This window comes from Periplaneta americana, chromosome 7 (assembly GCF_040183065.1).
Source record: "Periplaneta americana isolate PAMFEO1 chromosome 7, P.americana_PAMFEO1_priV1, whole genome shotgun sequence".
In the NCBI taxonomy this organism is placed as follows: domain Eukaryota; kingdom Metazoa; phylum Arthropoda; class Insecta; order Blattodea; family Blattidae; genus Periplaneta; species Periplaneta americana.
Window position 1 is genome coordinate 168,467,750 of NC_091123.1, and position 20,570 is coordinate 168,488,319.

General features: G+C 37.0%; 1 protein-coding gene and 1 long non-coding RNA gene across 2 annotated transcripts; one reads left to right on the forward strand and one right to left on the reverse strand.

Moving 5' to 3' along the window:
* Nucleotides 1-492: 492 nt before the first annotated feature.
* Nucleotides 493-19,189, reverse strand: LOC138703695 (dynein regulatory complex protein 11). Its single transcript, XM_069831798.1, has 9 exons — nucleotides 18,645-19,189; nucleotides 16,423-16,659; nucleotides 12,113-12,238; nucleotides 11,855-11,997; nucleotides 10,089-10,337; nucleotides 7,514-8,048; nucleotides 6,416-6,583; nucleotides 3,411-3,593; nucleotides 493-993 (listed from the first exon to the last, which is right to left on the reverse strand). The coding sequence occupies exons 1-9, from the start codon at nucleotides 19,167-19,169 to the stop codon at nucleotides 724-726; spliced, it is 2,436 nt and encodes an 811-aa protein (XP_069687899.1). The 5' UTR covers nucleotides 19,170-19,189; the 3' UTR covers nucleotides 493-723.
* LOC138703697 (uncharacterized) lies at nucleotides 4,294-16,543 on the forward strand. The gene is made up of 3 exons (XR_011333232.1): nucleotides 4,294-4,754; nucleotides 6,496-6,592; nucleotides 16,408-16,543. It is a non-coding gene; the product is annotated as an uncharacterized lncRNA (long non-coding RNA).
* Nucleotides 19,190-20,570: the final 1,381 nt, after the last annotated feature.

Sequence of the window (20,570 nt, forward strand, 5' to 3'; positions counted from 1 at the left end):
CCCTATCCGCCCCGGCAGTCTTGGGGCTAGTCCCTATCAACCCCGGCAGGCTTGAGGCTAGTCCGTATTAGCCCCGGCAGGCTTGGGGCTAGTCCCTATCAGCCCCAGCAGTCTTGGGGCTAGTCCCTATCAGCCCCGGCAGTCTTGGGGCTAGTCCCTATCCGCCCCGGCAGTCTTGGGGCTAGTCCCTATCAGCCCCAGCAGTCTTGGGGCTAGTCCCTATCAGCCCCGGCAGTCTTGGGGCTAGTCCCTATGAACCCCGGCAGGTTTGGGGCTAGTCGCTATCAGCCCCAGCAGACTTGGGGCTAGTCCCTATCAGCCCCGGCAGTCTTGGGGCTAGTCCCTATCAGCCCCGGGGGTCTTGGGGTTAGTCCCTATCAGCCCCGGGAGTCTTGGGGCTAATCCCAGGCAGCCCCGACAGGCTTGGGGTACCCCGCTGGGTGTTTCATTTAAAATAAGATAGTTGGAGTTCCTACCAGTTAAACCGGAAGTAGAAAAAAGTCGGTAATATACCATTATTGAATTCTTAGTCTATGGTTATCTGCACATACCAAGTTTCATGTCATTGAATCACATGCTTATGAAGTTATTTAGGTGGTGCGGGACTTTTAACTACTCAGGCTTCTAATAACATTGCTTCATGAGCCAGGAATATTCAGATAGCAAAATATACTACGACATAAACCATAACTGTGATGTTCAATTATTAATTGTATGCTGTTGCTAATTCTTCTTCTTAGTCTTGGGTGCGAGTTCAGCCCTGAGCTCTGCTTCAATCTCCAGTTGCCGAGCTTTCCTCCGTCCAATGGGCGTCTTGAGAAACCACTGCAGAAATGCTTCATCCTCTTCTTTGTACACGGGTTCCATCTTGCAAAGTGAGTTGATGAGCTCTGCATGTGTCAGAGGTTGCACTCTTAGCTGCAGGGCCCGTTTGCATGTCATGACTTCCTTAATTACTTCGAGGATCGAACCAACTGTGTAACCATCTGATACCTGCAATATAGTACATTTTATATTCTATACTTCGTTATCAGAGACATAATTATCATGGTACTACAAAACTAGATTTTTATGGATGCACAATAAGCATTTTCAACATCTTGAGGAAATGCTCAAATCAACTGCTGTACATCTAGAGAGGAGGTCTGGATGATAACAGTTGAATCACCTGAAGCATAACCCAGACGGCACTAAGAACAGAGTTACATGGAGGAGTTTCTGAGAGTCCTGTGTTATGTTCCACATGGAATGATGGGAACGTTGATTGATTGATGTTGTGGAAAGAGTTCTGCAGCCACGTTAAATTATAAATGGGAACTTGTTTGAAAACATGTCTGGAAGTTATAAAAATAGAAAATATGAAATTTTATCCTGCAAATGAATATACTGGTACGGTACGGTAACTGTGTATTAAAACTGAATACAAATAATATTAATTAATGTCCATTTAGACTATTTACATGTTGCGAGGTGTTCACGTATTTCTGTCATGTAATTTGCTCTGTGATGTCTCGCAAATTCAGTTTAAGCAAGTTTTAAACTAGATATATTACATCTTATTAGACATTTTTATTTTTTTAATTTTTCATACTGCCTGCTCTCTTTACATTCAGTGAATTGTGAGTCATTAAAGATTACGTCATGTCACAGATATAAAGACATCCAACGTTTTAGAGCTACATATGAGTGTCATGATCAGGAAAACCTAGCTCTTGGATCCGTTATTAAGAACTTGTGAATGTATCTACTTGTATGACACCCAGAATGTATCAAGGTTTGTTGCTTGATCTCAGTGGCGGCTCCTGCATATTTCTTAAGAGGAGGAAAGAAATTAACAGCACTAAATGACACCTTCTTGAATGAAACATGCTACAAATTAGCCTACATGCATACATGTAAGACCAGGTAGTGTTGGGGTTGGCCTTCCCTTCTGTATAGCAATAATCTGTTCTTGTAAACTGAGTTTCCTAAATTGTCCAAAATATATTATTTTTTCACTTCCATTCATTGTTGAATAATTGCGCAAATTAACAATTACAAGGAAATTCACAACCTCGTAGCATTTTTCACACACACTACAGCATCGCACGTGTTGGAAGAAACTGGCTACTAACTCGTAACTGGAACCGTTTTACGGAAAAATGGAAATGGGAAATAATCTGAGGAAAGCGAGAACACTGCACCACTGCACGTGGTCTGTGTTGCCACATGTACATTTTACAAGTTCAGTATCACATGCTTTTGAAGAATGTCAGTTCTTGTAAAGTCATACTATCATTATTGTTCAAAGCTGCCGGTGGCCAATTAATTTTTTATGTTAAAAATGATGTAGTTTAGAGTACCTACTTTCAGTTTCAAATATATTTGTACAAAACTGACAACATGGCTGTTTCCCTGTAGTAAACAATGAATAGAAGTGAATTTCAGGGGCCAACTTCGTAAAACTACTTCCTCTTTGTTTTACATAAACCTGACTTTAACTTTCAAATATCCACGAAAGTTTCAAACCTTGAATAGTAGCCTATATAAAGTGCAATGAATAATATTTTTGATTTATAATTAAAAAAAGAGTTTACATGGTGTCTTTCATAGCATTGCGTTAAAACTGTTTTTATTGTGCCTCCTCCTAGATGTGTTATAGTCCGGTTGAATGCAACATCGTTAGGTGGCAGCGGTAGCGAGCTTGCTGCACGACCAGTCGGTTCTATTTCCCGCCCGTGACTGATTCAGAGGAGGATCTTCTCCCTCGTCGACCTGGTTGGCGAGTTGGTATAGCGCTGGCCTTCTATGCCCAAGGTTGCGGGTTCGATCCCGGGCCGGTCGATGGCATTTAAGTGTGCTTAAATGCGACAGGCTCATGTCAGTAGATTTACTGGCATGTAAAAGAACTCCTGTGGGACAAAATTCCGGCACATCCGGCGACGCTGATATAACCTCTGCAGTGCGAGCGTCGTTAAATAAAACATAACATTTAACATTTCTTCTCCCTCTCCGTTCATTTACTTGCTTTAAAACTCTGCTTCTTTCTATGGCCGCTAGTGCGCTGTTGTCTATATAGCAGTAGAGGAGGAATGGAGTGCCTTTCCTCTACACAGACAATCTCGCATCTTTCTCACAGTTTTATACAGCACACGAGCGCGCATCGTTTAAAACTCGATCAACCCAGTTTTTCTTATAGCTGTGAACTTAAAATTATCGAATCTTCCTTCAATTTCAAGGCACATATTTTATTTGGTATTTACTTTCAAAAGAAGAAAATGTAAGGAGGACGTTCCTCCCTTCCCTCCCCCGAGGAACCGCCACTGCTTGATCTGCATTTTTTTAATGCTTTGTAATGAAATGCATTATTCAGAATTTGTTTGTTTAACTACGAGGACGCGTAAATTTCATATTGCATGCCGGTGCAGTACCTTCGTCATGGCTGCAGTGTCAAACTGGCGGCTGACTCCACCAAACTGAAAGAGCAGCTCCTTCCACAGAAAGGACAAGCTGCCGTAATCAGGCCGTGGAATAAGTATCATCTTGCTGTAGGTTTGAGCAAGGGCCTTCTGATCACAGTCCCAAGGACATCTGGATACACCGATGAGGATGATCTGCAATTGCAATCTGTGTTAAATCTATACCGGTACTGCCTTTGATTGGGATCTTACCATAAATGTTTCTGAAAGGAGGAAAATCTAAGGTTATTTTGTTTCACGAAGGAATGCGTCATAATTACAACTTAACAGTAATAGTATCGGTATGGTTAATTGCACATTCAGTGCAATATTGAGGATCTTGTAAGAAAGCCTTCATTTTTTACCAGTTTGTGTCCAGGCTTTTAATGAAAGTTGATAGTTTCCCTCTCTAATACCGCTCTGATAGTCAGCCTTGTAAGACATTCCTCATGATAAATGAGTGGACGAAATTCCCCCACCTACGAATATGCATAAAGGGCGAAAAATACTATTTTACAGTATTTTTTAATTTGTAGATTGGAGGTTGAAGAACATTTTACAAAAGAACAATACAAAATTTATACTACAACAGCAATATAATGCATTGATAAGGGAAGAAGACCAGGAAAACAAACAGCAGAAATTAGTGGTGGTATTAGACAAGGCTATCCGTCATCACCTATCCTTTTTAATATACTGTATATCTTAATGATGCCATTGAAACATGGCTTAATATTTTAAATCATGATTTTATTAATAGTGGGACAGTCATGGATTGTTTACTTTTCACGGATGACCAAGTTGTAACAGCGAATTCAGAGGAGCATCTTCAAATTGCTGCTTACAAATTATATAATATTTCGTAACTAAGGAATATAATCTTAAAATATCAATAATTGATTAAATGGCGATCTTACTCATGTTAATTGTGTAAGCATGTGCTGCTTACAGCTGTTTCGGTGTTTCTTCACACCATCTTCAGAGCCTACTAGATCTCGGCGTCATCTCGAACTTCGCTACCTGTTGTGTGGGTGCGTTCGATTGTTGAAAAGTGTTGAAATGTGGTCTCAAATAGTGTGTGTGTTCTGAAATTGATCTGTGTGTTGAGAATTTGATCAGGGTGTGTTTTGGTGTGTCTGTATATTTCATACTGTTCTAGTGTGTTGAGTTTTTGGTTTTTGGGTTGTATGTGTAGGATTTCCATGTCTGTATTTATGTTATTGTATGTGTGGTTAACATTAGTGGATTAAACATGGATTAAAATATCAAGCGCAAAAACGAAAACAATGGAATTTATAGGAAATCACCATGAAACAAGTAAGCATCTTTAAATATTTAGGATGTATAATAGTTAATCAGAAAAATATGGACATGAGAAAAAAACTGCATAAATATCAAGGTATATGTGGCATAATAAGAAACCTAAGAAACAAAACATCAAAAGAAACTGAACTGAAGATTTATAAAACAGTGGCACTACCAGCACTGCTACATGGACTTAGTCGAAAAGAAGTAGAAGCTTCGGAGATGAAGTTTCTATGTTCAGTGGCAGGAATATCAAACGAAGTGAAGGAACTACAGATGAAGGAATAATAATAATTTATTTATTTAATCTGGCAGAGCTAAGGCCAGTAGGCCTTCTCTTCCGCCCAGCTAGACTCTAATTCTAATTGAATACAATTGCTTACATAGTTATTACATTAATATCTAGACCATAAAACAACATGAAAGTAAATAATGAAAGTTGGATAAGTAATGCTAGTGTGACAATAATAAACATTGGTAAGAAATAGTTACAATAATAATAATAATAATAATAATAATAATAATAATAATAATAATAATAATAATAATAATGATAATAATAATGAGATAATTTAGATATTTATCTGTGATATATATAACCATTAAACATTGAGAAACCTCAAACAGCTATTATTGTTAACAAGAATTGTTAGAAAAATATTTCGTTAGCCTATTCTTAAATTGGTTTGATGTCTGACAGTCCCTGACATTACTCGGTAGGGAATTCCAAAGTCGAGGAACAGCCACAGTGAAAGAAGATGAATATGAGGATGTTCGGTGGGAGGGAATGGATAATATTGAGGAGTCTTGTGATCGTGTGTCTAGGTTATAATGGGTGGATAAATTTTGAAAACGAGACGCAAGATAGACAGGAGTAGAGAAATGTAATATGTGAAAGAGAAGGGAAAGACAGTGGATTTTCCTACGATCTTCTAGACGGAGCCAGGACAACATTTCGAGGGATGGTGTTACGTGATCAGCCTGGCGAATATTGCAGACGAAACGGACGCACATATTATGAACACGTTGTAGTCTCTGCGCCGAAGTAACGCTTAGGTCAGTAAGCAGAATATCACAGTAATCGAAGTGGGGCATCACGAGTGTTTGCACTAACATTTTTTTTTTTTTTTTCATGGAAAAGGATAGAAAATTCTTCAATCGCCTAAACGAGTGGATTAATGAGAATACTTTTTTGCAGGTTTCTGCAACTTGAATGTTCCAATTTAAACTTTTATCCATATAAATACCTAAATTCTTTACTGATTCACTGAACGGAATTTCGGTGCCATATATTTTAATCAGGGACAAATTTGGTATGCATACAATGCATAGAAGATAGACAGGATGGAAGAAGACTGCACCCGAAGAAAGTTTTTCAGTGTGTTCCATGAGGGAGAAGAAATATAGGTTCTCCAAGACAACAGTGGAGTCAGCAATTCTAGTGGGACAGAATGGGCCGTGTTGTTGATGACGATAGCTAGTTAATTCTCTAACTGAGGCTCTCCCGTAATAGTTTAGACAGGAACACTTGCCTCGTCTTCCTTATTCTGCATAGGCAACTCATACTATTACTGTAGTTATTGTGCAGAACTAGTTCTGGTGAATCGAAGTGCAATCTCAAGCACAAATTTCACTCTAAATATTTAAATTAATTTAGTAGTATAATCTTGTACCTGGTCATCTTGACTGATGCCTTTCACTATCTTTGGTAGGTCCTTCTTGAGTCTCTTAGGATCAGTTTTGTCTGTTTTAGGAACTTTCTTCAGAAAAGGCTTCTCAGCACCGTCCATATAGATTACTGAAGGCTGGAGTAAGCGAGACACTTTATTTACAAGATGCACCTGCACCAAGTAAGCCTGTTAGTGGATTGCACTCCCAAAGCAAGCTACTACAATTTTTATGCTCGACCATGCCGAAATGTAGTAATTATACACCTGGTAGTAGCCCTTTAATGCACTTCATTAAAGTACACCTATTCATTACAATTCAGTTGTTCAGCCAATGAGAAATCTCCATTGTACTGATTGTACCATTATAAAACTGCAATCGAAAGACAATTAGCGAAAAGTCACGGAGGCTGGAAATCCAATACTGTCGCAGAAGGTTATGTTCTGTTACTATAATAATTAGCGTTAATTGTAAATACTGTTCAAATAAATTCAATTTGTCATCTCGTTTTTCAATGTCTAATTCAATTTCAAGGTTATACCAATGTTAATATTTAGTTTACGCTCTAGATTATATCAAGGTCAATGTGGACATTTGTTCCTCGGAAAAAATCAATACTTTCGCGTCTGCGCACATCTCACAATTTACGAGATATTGTACAAGGTCACTTCCGCTCTTCAGTCACATAAGAATAAAATGAATACTTCTGAATAATTTCAAGTTAGAAATATGGTCGAGCATAAAAAGTCGTACGAAACTTGCCCATAATGGTAATTAAGACGCTGGTATGAAAATTATGAAACTCGCTTGCGCTTGTTTCATAAATATAATCACGACTTAATTACTACCATTAAAGGCTCGTTGCATAATGTACTATATTGTATGCTTTTGTTCTCTGATTTTGAAATTATGAAATCGTTAAGAGTAAGTGGGTTATGACTGTTTTTCTCAAATTTCTTCAAAATTTTAAGACTCTGTTAAATAAAGTAGTTGGTAAATTTAGTGAGAAATGCATTTTATTTTAATTTATTGACAAAATGTAATTAATTACAACTCGATAAAAGAGGTGAACAACTACCAGTCATTTAATGTGAGTAACTTACCAACATGATGAGGCCAGACTTCCCCGGATACTTGCCAACAATGTTAGCAGGCGATAAGTCGAATAAGACTGCACCCGTCTCTGTACACACTGCGTGCACCAACATGTCTTTGCCACTGCCACGTGACCCAGCCAGTAGCACTGACTTCACTAAGGGCGCCGTCTGGTGAATTGCCTTGGAGCCCAGTGGCAGAATGCAGTACTCCAAGATGACTTGGCGAATGTCCCCCAGGGAGGGGAGCGGGTCCTTCCCCAGCTTACGCAGGTCGTCTGCAGCGTATGAGCGTTCTCCCCGGAACTCGGACAGCTGTACTTCGGGATACTTGCGAATGATGCCATTAGTAATGAGTTCTTCAAATAGAGACTCCAGAGTTCGATCTGGTGTCAAATCTTTTTCTTTCTTCTTCTTGCTTTTCTTACCGCTACGACCCTTTTTCTTGCTTGCTTTACGTACTTTCTTGCCCTTGCTTGCAAGGTCACGTGCAAGGGCAGCCTGTAAGACTTCTAATTCTGCCCTTAGCAGCTGATCCACTTCTCTGAAAAGTCAAAATAATTTATTAACTTGTTTTCAGATATATAATTGGCCTCCTCCAATATTTTCGGCATATTATTCCTTTTAAATGAATTGAAGAAAATATGGAAAGTGCGAATGAGGTACCAATGCATTGGTCTTGTGGGAGGAAGGGGACCCTGTTCGCCATATTGTACTTCTGTTATCTATCACCATAAACTCATTTTGTGTATTCTTCTTGTAAAGAAAAGCTTATTTATTACAATATTCTGTACTCTGCAAATTTATTTTATCCACTATTTCCTTTGTAAAAGTGTAATGCTCGTATGTAATAGATTTTTGGTGTACAAATATTGCACAGACTTAGTTTGTTCACGGCGATGACATAATCTTTTATTTATTATTGTAAACAATAGTCTTTAATTTTCAGTATAATCTATCTTAGTATTCTTATAGTATAATATAGCCTATAACAGATTAGAGATGAATTTTTCATTTAAAATTGTTTTATTTTTATTTATATCTATTAATTTACTTATTTAAAATATTATTATAGTCCACATCTGTGGAGTAACAGTAAGCGCTTCTGGCCGCAAAACCAGATGGCCCGGGTTCGATTCCCAGTCGGGGCAACCAGTTACCTGGTTGAGGTTTTTTCCAGGGTTTTCCCTCAATCCTATATGAGCAAATGCTGGGTAACTTTCGGTGCTGGACCCCGGACTCATTTCACTGGCATTGTCACCTTCATCTTATTCAGATCCTAAATAACCTAAGATGTTGATAAAGCGTCGTAAAATAACCTACTAAAATAATTCAATAAAATATTATTATTGTAAATATTGCTTTCAATTTATATTACTATATTATTATAGTATCGATTGTACTAGACTATTATTGGCCAGTAGCTGTTGATTAGGACATTAATATTAATAAGTTAATAAAATAAATTATTATTTTATCATCATCATTGTCATCATTGTCGTCATCATCATTATTATTAAAGAAGGCTTTATGCGTTATAAGCAGTTCTTATGATTCCCACTGCGAGCCTTTATTTATTAGAGAAAGAATACTGATAATTACAAATTTATGTATTTTTTAGTCTTTTTTAATTAAATTAAGAAGAAATTTGAATATGTATTATTCTAAATCCCAGGTTCATAATTAATAATTATCAAACAAGGCACAACTACTTTGTCATTACACCCAATGTCAAATCTAAAACTTGATGTAATTCAACAGCTGTGGATTTGATTAAAAAATTACTATTTGATGTCCTTCCTGTTGATTTTACTAGATTTAATGTTGTCTTAAAGAGCTGGCTAATTGCAAGTCCCTTCTATATTATACCAATACAGGAAAGTTTTTATTGTGTAATTGATTTCGTTTTTAAATAATTTTTTCTAATTTTTTAAATGTATTATTATTGTACGTACTTGACTTTGTCCATAGTATGGTATCTGTTCGATATTGAGAGATGATGACCTAAAGTAAATAATTGAATATCTTCATCTTCTTCATCATCATCATCATCATCATCATCATCATCATCATCATCAATACCAATTAAGTTTTTTATACAATAGATGTGCAAATAGCACCTTTTCAATATTTTGTATTGGTTAGTAATCATATAACTAATAGATTTGTCGTTTTTGAAAACAATAATTTTTCATTAACCTGGGCTTGTTTACAATGCAGATCCGTGAAATTTAATCATGGAGAGGCTCAATTATAAATAATTAGACATCAAATAAAGACGTTGGAATTTCATAATGACAAATGCAATGTATTGAGAATATCCGCTTACCTTATTTGAACTGAAACAAGTGAGCAAAAACTATTTTAAATTATTTTCGCATGGAGGGCGGCAGCTGCCATTGATTGTGAAAAGCATTAATCTTGCGTTCATACTTCCCTCATTATCCTTGAATTAAGTAGGAAAATGAAAACTGATATTATAATACCGAATTTGGATGTTGGCAACACAGACCTATATTAGATATTTAACTTCAGACAATATTGTAATACTATGGAGTATAACAGCAAGTTATGTGGATTGTACCTTCTTAATTCAGCTTCCACTTGAGCCGTCTTCTGTTCTTTAATAATCTCAACGTCAGCGTGCTGCCAAGGGTTTTGCGACTCATCTCTGTAGCGCCACACTGCCTCGTGTTCTGTACTGGCAGCCTGTATGTCTCCCAGGAAGTTTGATGGTTGCATCTTGAAGCCTAAGTCGTCCTCCTCGTCATCTTTCTTCTTTTTTCCTTCCTCTTTGTCTTTCTTCCCTTTGTCTTTTTTTCCCTTTCCTTCTCTGTAATACATACATTCACAGAAAGAAATGAAATATTGGAGTTACCAACGCCCAGTTATCTATCAAGAACAAGACAGATAAATAATATGGGAACGAATGTTGTTGAAAAAAACTTCAGAACGATGTCCATTAGTATATAAATCCATTCTACATTTAAACTGAGAAAATTATGCAATTATTATGTTGATTTTTGTACTTATCATTTTGGTTTGATGGTCATTTTTCTAATTCTTTTTCGTTAGTTTAAAGTAATTTTGCACCTTCTAGGTCAATTTTTCATTAATTCTATTTTTCATGCAAATGACAGTTAAAATTTATTTCTTATTTAATATTTTTCTTGGTCAGTTGTTGGTAATCATCAGGGTCACAGAATGTCGGTGAGGATTCAGATTCTCCTGGAAGTATATATATAATTCTAAATTATAGACATCAGTTCAAAGAATTTGAGTGACCACAAGGGTCCTGAATACAATAAACATGTACAATATAATGTGATGTGATATATTAAAGAAAAAAGAAAGTTAATTGTTGAAGGCAAATATAAGTGGATTAATTGAAATAGAGATGATGATGTAATATTTGAAGGGAATCCTTGATAATATTTATGAGACTAGACATTACATAATTAAAAGGAATGTGAAGTTCCTTAAGATAATTCCATGTGAATTTTGTGATTGAACCTCTACTGCCAAACAGCAAACCAATGACAGACCATTGTTTAAGAGGGACGTTGTACTTTTGAGAAAGATACGGCAGACAAGGTTCATATATGGACTTCTTCTCAATATCAACTTCGGTGGCCTGATTGAGGTTTCTTTCGAAACAGATAGTAGGGTCAAGAACAAGAGCCCGTTTTAAGAGTCTGTTAATAGCAATAATGTCTGCCCGTCTGAAAGAACCATCTGATGATACACAATGTACTTCCTCATGAATCTCCCAATTTAAAATTTTTAACGATATCGCCAAAGCATGTCGTACACGATGATGTCTAGCATTGATCAGCAGCTCGCCTTTGGGGCATTGTCCAAGCACGTGTCCAAGTGTTTCAAGCTCGCTACAGTCTGGATGACGGCAGCGGGTTGTGCTTAGACTTCTGCCCGGTATTGCGCGAACCGCCAAAATATTGCTTGACATTTTTAAAGCATTGGTCCATTCTGAGGAAGATAGGCCCTTACCCATGAGTTAGCCTTGGGGAGATCACTATAAACAATAACCCCTTTACCACGCGCAAGGTATGGTTTGTCCAAGTTTGGAATGCGTCATTTCTTAAATGTTTACGAATTTTACGACCTGACCAGTTGATAGCATCAATAGCTGTGATATTCAATTTTGACAGAGCAGAAATTATACATTGTAGTTTAAACAATTGTGATCAGCTGAAGGTCATGTTGTAGAGGCTGCTGTATCTAATAATTGTAGTCTGTAACTCATTGTCAGTTCAGAACATTAATAGTAGTGAAAAATCTCTTTCGGCAGTATTATAATTTAAGAAACAACAGTTAATAAATACTGTGTACCTGGAGGAAGAGGTAGTTGTTTTACTTATTTCACTTTCTGCTGCCTGCCTTGTAAAGAACAAAGTCGATCCTCCTGATTCCTCTGAAGGCATATCAGGGAACTTTCCAGTCTCATGCCAATAGTCTGTGATCCATGTTCGCACCTGCCAAGCAGAAATACAACACACACTCGATATGACGTTGATTAGTTATGATGCCCAGTGTGATCTATGATATAGTTACACTACACTACTGTTGTTGGGAACTGAGAGTCCTTACTTCGTCTCCAATGTCTTCTTTCATGTGACCACCTCGCCACGTCTTTATGTGCTGTTTCTCTGAGATAAGCATCTCCTCATATTCAGTCTGGTATTCCTTCTGTAGTTTACGTCGAATCTCCTTCACCTTATGAAACAGGCATACAAATTAACTTACTTAGATCTTATTTTATATGACAAAATACTAGCATTTCTATAGTCAATTATAGAGTTTATACGTAAAATAGAATTACATGGATTTAATACAATCAGAAAAGCAGCTATAATTTTATTGCCTAAGTAAATTTCTTGTTGCCAAGAATATTGCTAAATTAGGTGGGATATAAATATGAAATAAGAGTGGCTTTGTGCGCGTAGGACTTCTGAAATTGACGAAGGAATTTTGGTTGATTAGTAATCCTCAGTGTTTAGGGCGGAATTTCTAACGGAGTTTTGTTATACTTTAGTGAAATTCAGTTAGGTATTTTAATAAATGTCATTAAACCGTGAAATTATATTAAATATAGCCCCCTTGTAGTCGGTAAGTATGCAAATAGATTTTTCAGAAATTTGAGTAACACACTGAAGAGCAGCATCAATAGCTAGCAATTCAGTGTCAAGACTGGAGGAGGATGAACATGGTATGAAATAACTTTCTTGATATTTTGGAATATAATACCCTGCCCCTGATGTCCCATTATTAGGATTTAGAGATCCATCTGTATAAATTTGAAGGTGATCCTTATATATACTGCAGAGTAGTTCCATGGCATCTAACTTAAGAATGTATGGAGGATCATTTTTGGAATGATTTCCTGGAATTTGTATGCTATGTTCTAGAATTACCCATTTCCATGGAGGAATTTCGTTCACAACTGGAGTTTTAGCAATGAGTGTGTCTGTGATATAGATTGGTATTTCTTCTTTTTTTATTTTATAGAAATTACACAGGATATCATCTGACAGTTTGAAGAACATCTGAGATCTGGATGAGGCTTGCAATTTTAAATATTTTTTAGATCCTTTTGTAATATATAGTGTCTGAGTGGTTGAAAGTGTGAAAAGTGGACTATAGTGGACTTTATGTTGTCAGCAAACAGCTGGATACATTAAGAAGATTGATTGATTAAACTGTGAAATTTCGTATCTTCTATTATAATGCCATAGAGACACGGTATTGTATGTAGAATTGCATCTTAGACTTTGGTTCTTGCAGTTTAACTTGGATGACAGGAAAAGTTTCCTATAAATATTTAAATAACATATTTTGACTACCTCAAGATTGAATTTTTACAATATACCGTATATATTGTGCATGTATATCTTATTTAAGCTGTATATAACTCGTAGAACTTGCCTGTTAAGACGTCTGCAGTGTAAAATTTGCAGAAAGTAAGCCCTACCAGCCCTTTGCAGTCATACAACTTCCAGATTGTTCCTTATGTTTGGTGTCATTGTCTTTGTATGCCCATAGGAGGATTCTGCACCCAAAGTTAACTTGCGCCAGCTCCTCTGGTCCGATTCCCCAACCCCACACATATTTCAAGAGCAGATAAAACTTACGGTATTCCAGAGCACTTCCAGGCTAATTTACTTAAATATTGTTGTTTTCAGCTCACAGCTTTCCTTGGCAATTACTTCAAACTTTCCTTATTGCTGTGCATATACCAGCAACATTCAGGTTTATGAATTAAATATTTTTTTTGAATCTTGCGTACACTACTTTTAACACTTGAATATAAGCAACTGATTAACTTACAGAACAGAAAACACACTACAAAGACATCTCAACACACAAAAAACACAAACAAATAAATACGACCACACAGGCGTATACAAACTCACATGTAATAGTTGCGACAAGTTCTACATTGGACAGACAGGCAGATCATTCCAAACTCGATACAAAGAACACATTAAAGCAATAACCAGAGGACACAATACATCTACATACGCAGATCACATAACCAATGCTAACTATACATACAATAACATAAATGCGGACATGGAAATCCTACACATACAACCCAAGAACCAAAAACTCAACACACTAGAACAATATGAAATATACAAACACACTAAAACACACCCTGATCAAATTCTCAACACATAGATCAATTTCAGTACACACACACTATTTGACTCCACTTTTAAACACCTTTCAACAATCAAACGCACCCACACAACAGGCAGAGAAGTTTGAGATGACGCCGTGATCTAGTAGGCTCTGATGATGGTGTGATGAAGCACCGAAACAGCTGTAAGCCGCACAGACTTACATAATTAACATGAGTAAGTCCACTAGTTAAACAATTAATTAAATCTTCTTCAGATTTGATCTTCATCTTGTTTCTGTTTTGCATCTAGAATGTACTTAGATTTAAAATTAATCATAGTACCAGAATTTAAACTTGGTGGCTCAGTGCCTTAAGCGAGGTGGACCATGTTAAAATCTCGCTTGATGCACCCTAAATTTAGAACTTGTGTTGGGGAAGTCCGTGGCCTAGAGGCAACATAGGGGTAAGCTAAGGTCCTGCCATACCGGTACCGGTACCACAAAACATTGTAGACTTTACTTTAGCCAGTAATAATCTACTGCCATTGGCAGAGCTCAGTGGTAATGATCGTGATTCGTACTCTGAGCATGGGTTCGAATCAAATTTTGGCTGATTACCTGTTTGGATTTTCGAGGCTTGAATGACGTAAGTCACCTTCAGTAAGCTCTTGCCCAATCGATTGTTCTTCTTTCAGAATTTAAACTAGTGACGTGCCAGCACTGCATGTGCTCTCTGTTTTTTCTCCAGAAGTTCTCGTTTTGAGACTGAATTTTTCTCCTGTTTAGTCTTCCAGCAATACCACAGACTTAAGACTATTTCTACACAGCAACATAACTTTATTTACATTATGGTATAGAAAGTAGGTGATACTATCTGCGTGAACATTTATTATCGCTGTTGCAACACTGAAAGAAAAATTCTGTCGCCTTACTGTACTTGTGGCGAGTTCCTTACAACTAACTACAAACCCACAGTTTTTGTTAGATTAGGCCTACTGTGTGTGACGATCTTCATAGTCTCTCTCCTCCCCCTCTCTCCTCCTCCGTCCCCTCCCTTTCTCTCCTCCTCTCCCCCCTACCGCTCCCTCTCATATTGAAATGCCATATTTCAAAATGGTCCCATTGTCAAAATCAAGTTCTTTTTAACTTCGGAATATGTATGATAAGAACTTTCTTGTGTTAAATTTTAACGTACCTTGTTAACATGTTCCGACCTATTTTGGGTCATCTTCAGAACTGGTCGTTGTTGGCGCCTCTTGTTTCCTGTGTGGGTGCGTTCGTAGTGTAGAGTCAAAAAGTGTGTGTGTTTTGAAATTGAGTTGTGTGTTGAGAATATCGTTGGGGTGTGTTTTCGTGTGTCTGTATATTTCATATTGTTCTAGTGTGTTTAGTTTCTAGCTGTTTGGTTGGATGTGCAGTATTTCCATGTCTGTGTTGATGTCTCTGTAGGTGTGGTTGGCATTTGTGATGTGTTCTGCATATGTGGAGGTGTTTTGTAATTTTGTTATGGCTGTGATGTGTTCTTTGTAACGTGTTTGAAATGATCTGCCTGTCTGTCCTATGTAGAAGTTGTTGCAGGTGTTACATTTGAGTTTGTATACGCCTGTGTGGTTGTATTTGTTTGTTTGTGTTGTTTGTGTGTTGAGATGTTTTTGTAGAGTGTTATTTGTTCTGTATGCGATGTTGTAGTTTAATTTCTTGAATGAGGTTGCAATTTTATGTGTGTTTTTGTTTTCGTATGTTAGTGTGATGTATTTTTTGTGTTCTTGTGTTTGTGTTATATTCTTCTGTTTTTTGTGGTTTTGTTTTGTCTTATGTATTATGTTGTCTATTATGTTAGGGTTGTATCCGTTTTCTTGTGCTATGTATTTGATTGTGTTTAGCTCTTCGTTGTAATCCTGTTGGTTCATTGGTAAGTTGAGTAGTCTGTGTACCATTGTTCGGAATGCAGCTTGTTTGTGTTGTGTATGTGTGTTGTTGTTGTTGTGGGTTTTCTGTATACTTTGAATGTGTGTTTGTTGTCTACTTTTGTTATTGTGATGTCTAGAAAATTTATGGATTTTTAACTGCTGTATTTTGGTATGTGACTATGATTTCAGTGTAAAAGCAGCTTATGGCAAAACAACATTTGAGTATGAAAAGAAAGAACAGAATACTCCAGTTACATGGCTGGGTTCGTTAAATGAGTGCTGCAAATCCCTAACACTAATAATTCATCACTTAAGAATAACCAAGACTGAAATTTAACTTCTGTCATGCAGGACTGAACCTCACACCTCTTCAGCTCTTCGACGCGCCTTCACTTCTGTGAAGCTGGACTGCAGCATCCCAATGAGCAGCATCTCGTCCAACTTGCGGCGCTTCATCTTGTGGCGCGTGCTGTAGCCACGCCACGTCTTCTGAATTTTGATGGCAGCAAGTGAGATATCAAACGCCTTGCTCTCGGGAACTTCTGCCTTCCCCTTTTCTTTCATAAGGCGAATCTCTTTCATGAATTGAGAACGTAGCCGACCCTGCAATATTATCAGCATATTAGACATATCGTGCTCTTTATTACAGTCAGTTTGGATATAGGTATTTTGTCACGCTGTACTTTATAGCCAAGGCCAGCTATCTTGAAAATAAAACTGTGTATGTTAACCTTTGTGTTGTGGTGATACAGAACTTAAATAAAATAAAGTTATAAGAATAATAAAATAAATCACCTTCTTAATGATTACAAGCAGGGGTGGCAGGGGATTGTACGAATTGTATGGGATGTTTAAATGTTGGTGGTTGTATGATTGTATGGATTTGGATGTTTATACAGGGACATCATTTTATTTTTACTAACATTTCTAATATTAACCTGACTATACATTTGGATCAACGATTAAGAACCGGAAACACCGTTTGCTACCCCCTTCCACGACTGGAGTTCGATGATACTGGCGTAATATACAAACAAATCACTTTACTAGGTATAGGAGGGAAGAAAAGTAGTTCATCCATTTACGTAAACTAGGAAATATCCGATTTTGAGTTTGATAATTTTCATTAGGTTTTTGTTTAATCAAAATACAGTACAGTATTAACAATGAGTGTTTTTACTCACGAACTGAGTTATCCGTGCAAACGTATTCATTATGCAGTGTATATTATACTGTCTACAGCACATTAGCGTACAATATAGAGAATGAAGTGAAATTAAAAAATAATCATAATATGGATATTTAAACACATTTTTGTAAATGGTGGCCGTTCATTTCGATACAGGCTTCAGTTCTAATGTCCATATTATCACACTATAGACTATTGCACGTAATTCCAATTACCAGGTTCGTACTTCGTATCAGTAACTCATGTTGAAATAATTCTGTATCTACTCTGTAAAAGAGACCTTACGTACTGTAAATTCAATCTTCACTTCTGCCCGATCCGAAAAGATAAAATTACTCAGACATGCTATCTACTGTCCGTCCAAGTGGTTATGTCGCAGCGTCGTAGAAAGGGAGGAAATCACGTGACAGTTAATTACTTAACGAGGCCCTTTTATTTAAGTTATTTTAAACAATTGTATGGGTATAATATTACATAGACGTCCAATTCCTAATAGAAATTAATGTTCCCAGAAAAGAGCTAAGACAGCCCAGCAACTAGCATTTACAGAGAGGCGAATAGAAGCAGGTGGGGGAAACCGGGATGCAATATTGAAAGCTCTTTCGTCACTGGAAAACGCGAACATATTTTTGGAATGTACTGTTTACTATGACCGTAAGGCTACTATGATTGTATATGCGATCTTGGATCTGTTTGGAGGACGGTTGAATTTCATTAGTAGAAGGGGTGGGAGTGAAGTACATTAAAAAACTGAGGTACAATAAAAAATTGAAGTAAAAATAAAATGATGTAGATTACGTTGTGCATGAAATAAATTGAAGATCATTTTGCATCTTGCATTATTAAGAGTTACCGGTATTTTATTTGTATCCTTTATGTTATGTAGCGGGTTGCATCAGCCCACTGACTCTAAGGAGCAATGGTATGTTGCGGGTTGCATTGATTACTCCCATTGAAGAGCAAGATGCGCAATGAGTATTACAGAACTGGTAACGGACATTTTTCCCGAATATGTGGCCACTTAAATGTTCCACATTAAAAAATTAAAATGAGTACGTAATTATGTGTAAATTAAAATTACGGGCTCTTGAACAAAATTAGCAGTTCATTACTTGATTAGTTCAAAATGCCCTTATTGAGCAACAATATATTTCTGAACACTAACAAAAAAAATTAAATATATGAAATAGTGGTGCAAGTACGAGAATGACATTTTTATTAAATGATACGTTAAATTAAAAAAAGGTGTTTTAATCTGAAATCGTACTATATCAACGCTAAGTTAGTAAAATCAAGAGCAATAGTAAACAACTCAGAATATTATTGTCATTATTATTATTATTATTATTATTATTATTATTATTATTATTATTATACCAAATAATAACTATGAAGCTACCTGTCGCGCACGCTCGTGTCTCTGTATCAGGCGTATTGCTTCTTCCTCAGTCATTTCTTCCTCTATTATCTCTTCTTCGTAAAATCCTAACTTCTTTAGTATATCATCCATTGCTTTTTTCCTCTTTTTGAGTTCGTCTTCTCTTTCTCTTCTGTAGTAATTTGGGACATTGATCTCCACTTCCATAGGCAAGATTTTTAACTTTAATAGAACATCATCATAATAGCTGAATTCTGATAAGTCTAGATTTACTAATTCGTGTTTCAGTTCAAGAACTCTGCCGATGCATGCATCCAGTAATTTTCTAATCACGAGTCTTTTCTGGGGATGCACAATTTGGTCATAGCATTGATCTAACTTATTTACTACGGTTACATATTTAACATATAATTCACTGACCCAAATTTGTGCTGCCCTTTTATCTTTTTCATAAGGAGCTGCATGAAGTACTGTGTCGTATTCAGTTGCTCCATTTATAGTGTTCTGAGCCTCTCCCCAGAGTTTATTGTATGTTACGTTTGACATCGTTAATAGGTCTGGTACTGTATCTGTTTTATACTGTCGACTTCAAAGATTCACTATTTACGTATTTTACTTTATCAGAAAGTTACAACAATAGTCCTTGGGCATGTATTTTCAAACGCATGCACAGTCGATTGCGTAAACAATATGTTGCTATGGCAACAAGGCTAGTTCATCTTTTCCGTAGCCAACATTGTCAATATCCAAATGTTAGGGTAATTGTAATTTCATTTGTTGGCTATAGGTATGAAATTAAAACATGGCGTGCTCATTTGTGTCCTCTGTAGCAGTGATCTCAACATTATAAACTGGATACACAACTCCAGTAGAGAAATGCTGGAAAAAAAAAAAGTGACGTGTAACTTCCGTACTATTGTCACACCTGAGGCGTATCTTTCTCTCTTTCTAAAGCCTGGTTCATACGGTGCGTGTTTCTGTGATGGATTCCAAGGTGGCTGTGCGGATGGGTAGCCTGAGTGCTCCCGTGTTGCCTACGGTGATGGTAGTTGTTCACACGGGGCTGGCTCTTTTCACAGTTCAAATTGGAAAATCATCTGCTGCTTCATCTGTTGCCAACACTCATGATCAAAAAGAAACTAAACCGTGAGTGGAAAACAACTAAAGTCCTACATTAGCAGTAGTAAATGTCGTAATAAAGTAATTAAGCCATAAGTGTAAAACAGCTAAAGTCCGATATTTAATTGTTGTTTCTTAGAAACTAAAGAATATAGAAAAAACAGATTTAGTTGGAAAACAACTAACATGGCGACATGGTTTCAGTGGTGATATATGATCATCTTTGGTTTCCAGCCTGAAAACCATCACGAAAAATAGCAAGGAACCTACCCTCGAAATCCAGCAAGCTAGCCATCCACAGAGCCACCAGAGCGTATTACTTCCGGCAAATGACCACGCAGGCGACCCATCCGCGCAGCCACCTTGGAATCCATCACAGAAACACGCACCGTCTGAATCGGGCTTAACGCACATGGGAAATGGTTGTTTTGTTATGGTTTTGTTGAAAGAAGTATACATATTAATTATATTTCTTTAATTTTGCCGTTATAATGATCCTTGGTTTCCTCTCAGGAAAGAGATTATCTCTTACACGGCCGACTTGACGCTCGCTTCTCTTCTCCTTTACAAAGAAACGAAGAAGCATCAAGTCGGCCGTGTCTCTTATAACCTCGTCAGTGTTGCCAATTCAGCGGTTTTCCCGCTAGATCTAGCGTTTTTCGGCGTTAGTTTAGCGGGTAAAATTTATGAAAATTTGTATTGCTGATATAGGGATTTAGCGGGTATTTTTAGCAATCACAGCTGCAAAATAATATAATTTTACATTGACAATTTAGCGGTTTCTGTACGGCTTCACAGCGGATTTTTAAGAATCGAGTTGGCAACACT